At 52.8% G+C, this 4,616-nt stretch overlaps 1 protein-coding gene and 1 pseudogene across 2 annotated transcripts in view; both read left to right on the top strand.

Moving 5' to 3' along the window:
- Window positions 1-296: 296 nt before the first annotated feature.
- Window positions 297-4,433, top strand: TEOVI_000818500 (Protein of unknown function (DUF789), putative; the record flags this gene model as incomplete). The annotated part of the gene is made up of 1 exon (XM_067222258.1): window positions 297-4,433. The coding sequence occupies one exon, from the start codon at window positions 297-299 to the stop codon at window positions 4,431-4,433; it is 4,137 nt and encodes a 1,378-aa protein (XP_067078359.1).
- An 85-nt stretch (window positions 4,434-4,518) lies between these two features.
- The window catches only part of TEOVI_000818600:pseudogene, a 388-nt pseudogene continuing 290 nt past the window's right edge, over window positions 4,519-4,616 (top strand). Inside the window, exon 1 of the mRNA in view lies at window positions 4,519-4,616. This exon is cut by the window's right edge and continues 10 nt beyond it. Coding sequence covers window positions 4,519-4,616 — 98 coding nt within the window.

The raw sequence follows: 4,616 nt of genomic DNA on the forward strand, positions 1-4,616 counted from the left end.
ATAAATATATATATATATACGTGCATGTATATCCACAGCCTGATGTCTCCCGGTGTGTAACATAGGTTGAAAAAAGAAAGAGAAAATAACCACATTTTTTTTCTGCTCTGCTGTGTGGGTGCCCACACAACGAGTTCGCATCGAGGGACACCGTTGTATTCGTTTTATTTCTCGGCACTTGATCTTCCTTTGCTCCGGCCACTGATTCGTTTCTCTTCCCTTCTCTTTTCTTCTTTTCTCCTTTTTGTAACACTATAACGCTGTACATTCTTTTGATGTCTCTCTAGTGAGTTCACATGCTAAACTACACTTACGTGGAGAAGGGTGTAACTGCCCCGTTATCATGTGATGTTTCATCGAAGAGTCAGCTTAGTAGTAGTAGCGCGGACGGCCTTCAGTGTGTTATGGACGCATCAGCGGGAAATGGAGACTGTTCGAGAGTCTTCGTGGAGGCACCAACGTGTCGTAGTGGACCCCCGGCACTTATAGGCGGTCCCATACCAAGTTTTCAGAAACATCAACCGCAACAGAAACAACCATCGCAATCGCAGCGCCCATGGCTAATGAAAATTGCTCAAAGGGCCCCGTGCGTTGCCGCATCGCCGGGGTCCGCTGAGTCCTCAATGGTATCTGGTCAGCAGGTACATCGGTGGGGTCAATTTGGGGAAGGTCCGCGCCCGGTGCCGCAGCCGCCACAACCGCTTCCCCTTCCAGATGCAACTTCGTTTGTGGATATGTCAATGGAAAATTGTGTGCAAAATCCTTCTCAGCAGCGGGTGGGTCCGTTCCATCAGGTTCCTCCATTTGTTGGTATGCCCCCACCAGGTTGTGGAGGGTTGGTTCCACCGCTTTTGGCGCCGGCCATGTTAGGTACAAGTGGCAATGGTCACAACCACCAGTGGCGATCAACCCCGCGTCATTACGGCTACCTGTCACGATCAGCCCCAACTGCCATAGCAACTGGTCCTTCCACCAACGATGACGCCTACATATACCACCAAATTCGTCAGCAGATGGATGAGCAGAACCGCTATAGAGAGCACCAGCAGCAGCAGCAACATCGTTATCATCAACCACACCAGGTCTATCACAATTTTCACCACAATAGTCACCACCAACAGTGTTTTGGGGGCACAATAAATCCATCTCCTCCAACGTTCTTCTACGGGGAAGCTCCACGCACCGACGAGCGTGTGATGCTTCCCTCGGACTCCGCGGTGAGTGGAGGTAATAAGGGCATCATTCCATCATACGTTGACGGGAGGAGGTGTGATACTGGTGACGGCTCCACTTCTAGGGAAACTCCTCCTTTTTTCGTTGAGGGAAGCATGCGGGGACCAGGGGTTGGTCAGGAGGATTGTTCTGATGCTCTGGATCGAAGTGTGGAAACAGAAAAAAGTGTTGCGGGCCCACCTGGAGATTCTAGGTATCTGAATGAAAGAAGAAATAGTCATGGTAAAAATTCCAACGACGGAAGCAGGGAAAACAATAGGACGTTTGGGGGGACAAAACATTGTTCGCTGGACGAAGGTGGTCACCGGGGACTTCCCCTACACCCAAACGACGCTGGGAAACGGTGTAACCAAAATGCATGTCAATATAAGAGTGATGGTTTGTTCCCTCTGGGTGAAAACGGCGGACAGGGTGAGTCATATGCCTCTACCAAGATAAACACTACGGAGAAAACTAACAAGTTACCTGGGAAGGTAGATGAACAGGGAGCCGCAGGGTGCGAAGTTACTGCTGGGCAAAAAACAAGTCAAACCGATCAAGGGAAACCGAAGGCAAGGGAGGGAAATCTATGTATCTCTTGCAATCAAGAGTTGAAACCACCAGCGCTAACAATGCTTGGTGATCACGGTCACGACACGGAAATGTTGCACAATCAGAGGCAGCCGTATGGGGAGCCAACAAACCTATTCGGACATACGCCGACGGGTGTGTCTCCCACTTGTGGGCCTCCCGCAGCAGAAGCATTGGGGACGAAGCATCACCAAGGATGCTCACACAAGTCTCCGACAGCACACCGAGCATCGCAGTGGGAACCCGTACCCCCTAAAGATTTGCAGCACTATCGGTCAAATATAGCAGTGGGCATCGCTTATCAGGGTGGTTACTCCTGCACAGAATCATGTGCGAGTGGTGAGCGGTCGGGCCCCGTCCTGCTTGCTGGTGGAGGGGGCCACGAAACGGTGAGGAGTGTTGCGGGTAATTACATGTGGAAGTCACCTACTTCTCAACACCGGCGGCAACCGTTAGAGGGAAGCCCCACACAAATGTCGGGGTTGACATGTGGGGATGGGGGCGGGAGGGCTACAGCCCAGACACCAAGCAGTGCAAGCCCGTGGAGTCACGCGCGGGCACCAGGCCACGCCCGACATTTGCCACTCCACCCTCCGATGTATGAGCAACATGGAGCACTGGAGGATCTCTTTGATGAGGGGGGTGCCGACATCCCATTTGAACCGCAAGTTTACGGGAATATCGTTTCATTTGTCTGTGCTGTTTCTCCCATCCTTTTAGCCACCCGCCTTGTCGAGTCGCCTACTGCATCACCAAAAAGTGCAACACCCGGCAATGAGGAACGCACGCCATCTCGAGGAGGTCACCCTCCAACGTTTGTTGAACCCTTAATCCCTCTGCGTTGTATATGGGAGTCGCTGGACATGCCATTTGCCTGCGCGGTTCGGCTAGCGCAACCGGTTCCCCTCACGCCGATGCGATTTCCGCAGGAAACCGTGGTGTATAGTCCGTTTCTTAGTGGTTTTCGGCTTCGTTTTCTTGAATCGTCCGCTACCTACGCGGAACTGAAGGCTATGCAGTCGAGATCGGGGGACGATTCCTGTAACGCCTTCCAACGACGGCCAGCTAGCGGCCGCACTTCACCGACGTGCGTCTGCACCGGGGAAAGTGGCCAAGGGGATACTGACCATGAGCCCCCGCTTGCGTGCACCTACCCTGCTATAACAAAATCGGCAACTGGTAAGGATTGTGCCACACCTAGGGGATCAGTAGAAACAGCTTCGACGGTACGTGACGGATCAGAAGAGATGGATGATAGCTCCGGTGTGGGGTGGCTCACGTGGGGTGCCGCGGAACGCCCTGACCAACGAAGCCTTGTGTTAGAGCAAGTGCGTGATCTTGCCGCGCAGGATCCACGCTATTCCGTACTTCTTACTGCTAACGTCACAGAACTTGATTACCAGTCATGGATTGCTGTGCTCTGGAGGCCTGTGTTCGATCAAAACCACTGTGCCAAGCACAATTGCGGCAGTTTCATTGTTTATTATGCACCGCGGCCGCCACGTCATGAGATCGCGCCGTTATCACAGTCTTCGAGTGCTCTTGAATGCATGAACAAGAGCTGGATGAGTCCCGTTTTTCGTGCTGACCGAGCAGCCTTACGGTGGGATATGTGGGCCCCGTCACGGCGGGAAGTGTCAGTGGCAGAGCAAACAACAGCACAGACACCGAAATCAGCGTCTCCAGGTTGCACCGCACCCCTTTCGCCAGCCTTATCACCCTCCGTAGCCGCTGGTGGTATTGCTGCGGGGGGTTCGGCCGTCGTCTCAAATTTCGAGAAGCCTGTGGATTTGAATGGCAGCAGCGCGGATGCAGCGGCTGCCCGTGAAGCCTCCATTACAAGTGGTGTGGCTCACGAGACGACACATACAAGTCCATCGCTCTCCTTTGTGGATTCAACCACCAACACTGCTTCCCTCGGTTCCCACTGCGGTCCAACTTTACAATCTGCGGATCAACCATTCTACGCACGTATTCCAGTTGTTGGTATCATCCCTAATCGATGTCGTGCTGATGTTTGGTTTATGCCGTGCTTTAGGGACGGTGTACCTGACCCTGGACACCGCAGGGATATGGGTGCTACCGGTGTTCCTCCTTGCGGGTATTATTGCGCTCCATTGTTTTTGCTTACCGCAGCCCTGCAGCTTATGTCATGGAATGCTGTGGAGGAGTACGAGCGGCAACTTGCCAAAAAGGTTGCCCTGCACGGTGGTGGTGGTGGTGACTCTTCTGGCTTGGGAACGGAAGGCAGTGCGTCTGCCTCTGTGAATGGAGGCGGGCCCCCATCGGGTAACGCTGTTGCGGCGGGAGTTTCCTCATTTCGTGCCGCGCAGGATGAAAAACCATCGGGTGTCAAATTGTTGATTGATGCGGCGAAATATTACCGACAGTACCGCGAGAGCGCACACACTGACGCGCAAGCGGGCACACCAACGCCGAAATTGAACTTGTCAGGGCAGGAAGCAGGCGAAGTTAATGGCCGGTGCCGCACAATATCCCCTTCGGTAGCATCTAACATATCTTCCACGCCATTCACTGAACCTGGTGCCGTTGTTGGTGGATTACCAGACTTTTACCAGTGGGCGCAGTTCGATGGTCCCTTGTTGAAGTTTGCTGAGCGCTACGTATGAGAAAGTTAGTGAAGAGGAAAGAGGGAAGGGGAGGTACCTTATAATCTTGTTCAACCATTAAGGTAATCTATTGATTGAAGTAGGTATGTATAACTGTTGTTTTCCCCTTCGTTTGGTGTACTTTGTTTGGATATTCGGGAAGGGAGATGTCGACATCCACTTATTTTTTTCCATGCCCCCCCC

This window comes from Trypanosoma equiperdum (genome assembly GCF_001457755.1).
Source record: "Trypanosoma equiperdum strain OVI genome assembly, contig: ctg_1595, whole genome shotgun sequence".
NCBI lineage: Eukaryota > Euglenozoa > Kinetoplastea > Trypanosomatida > Trypanosomatidae > Trypanosoma > Trypanosoma equiperdum.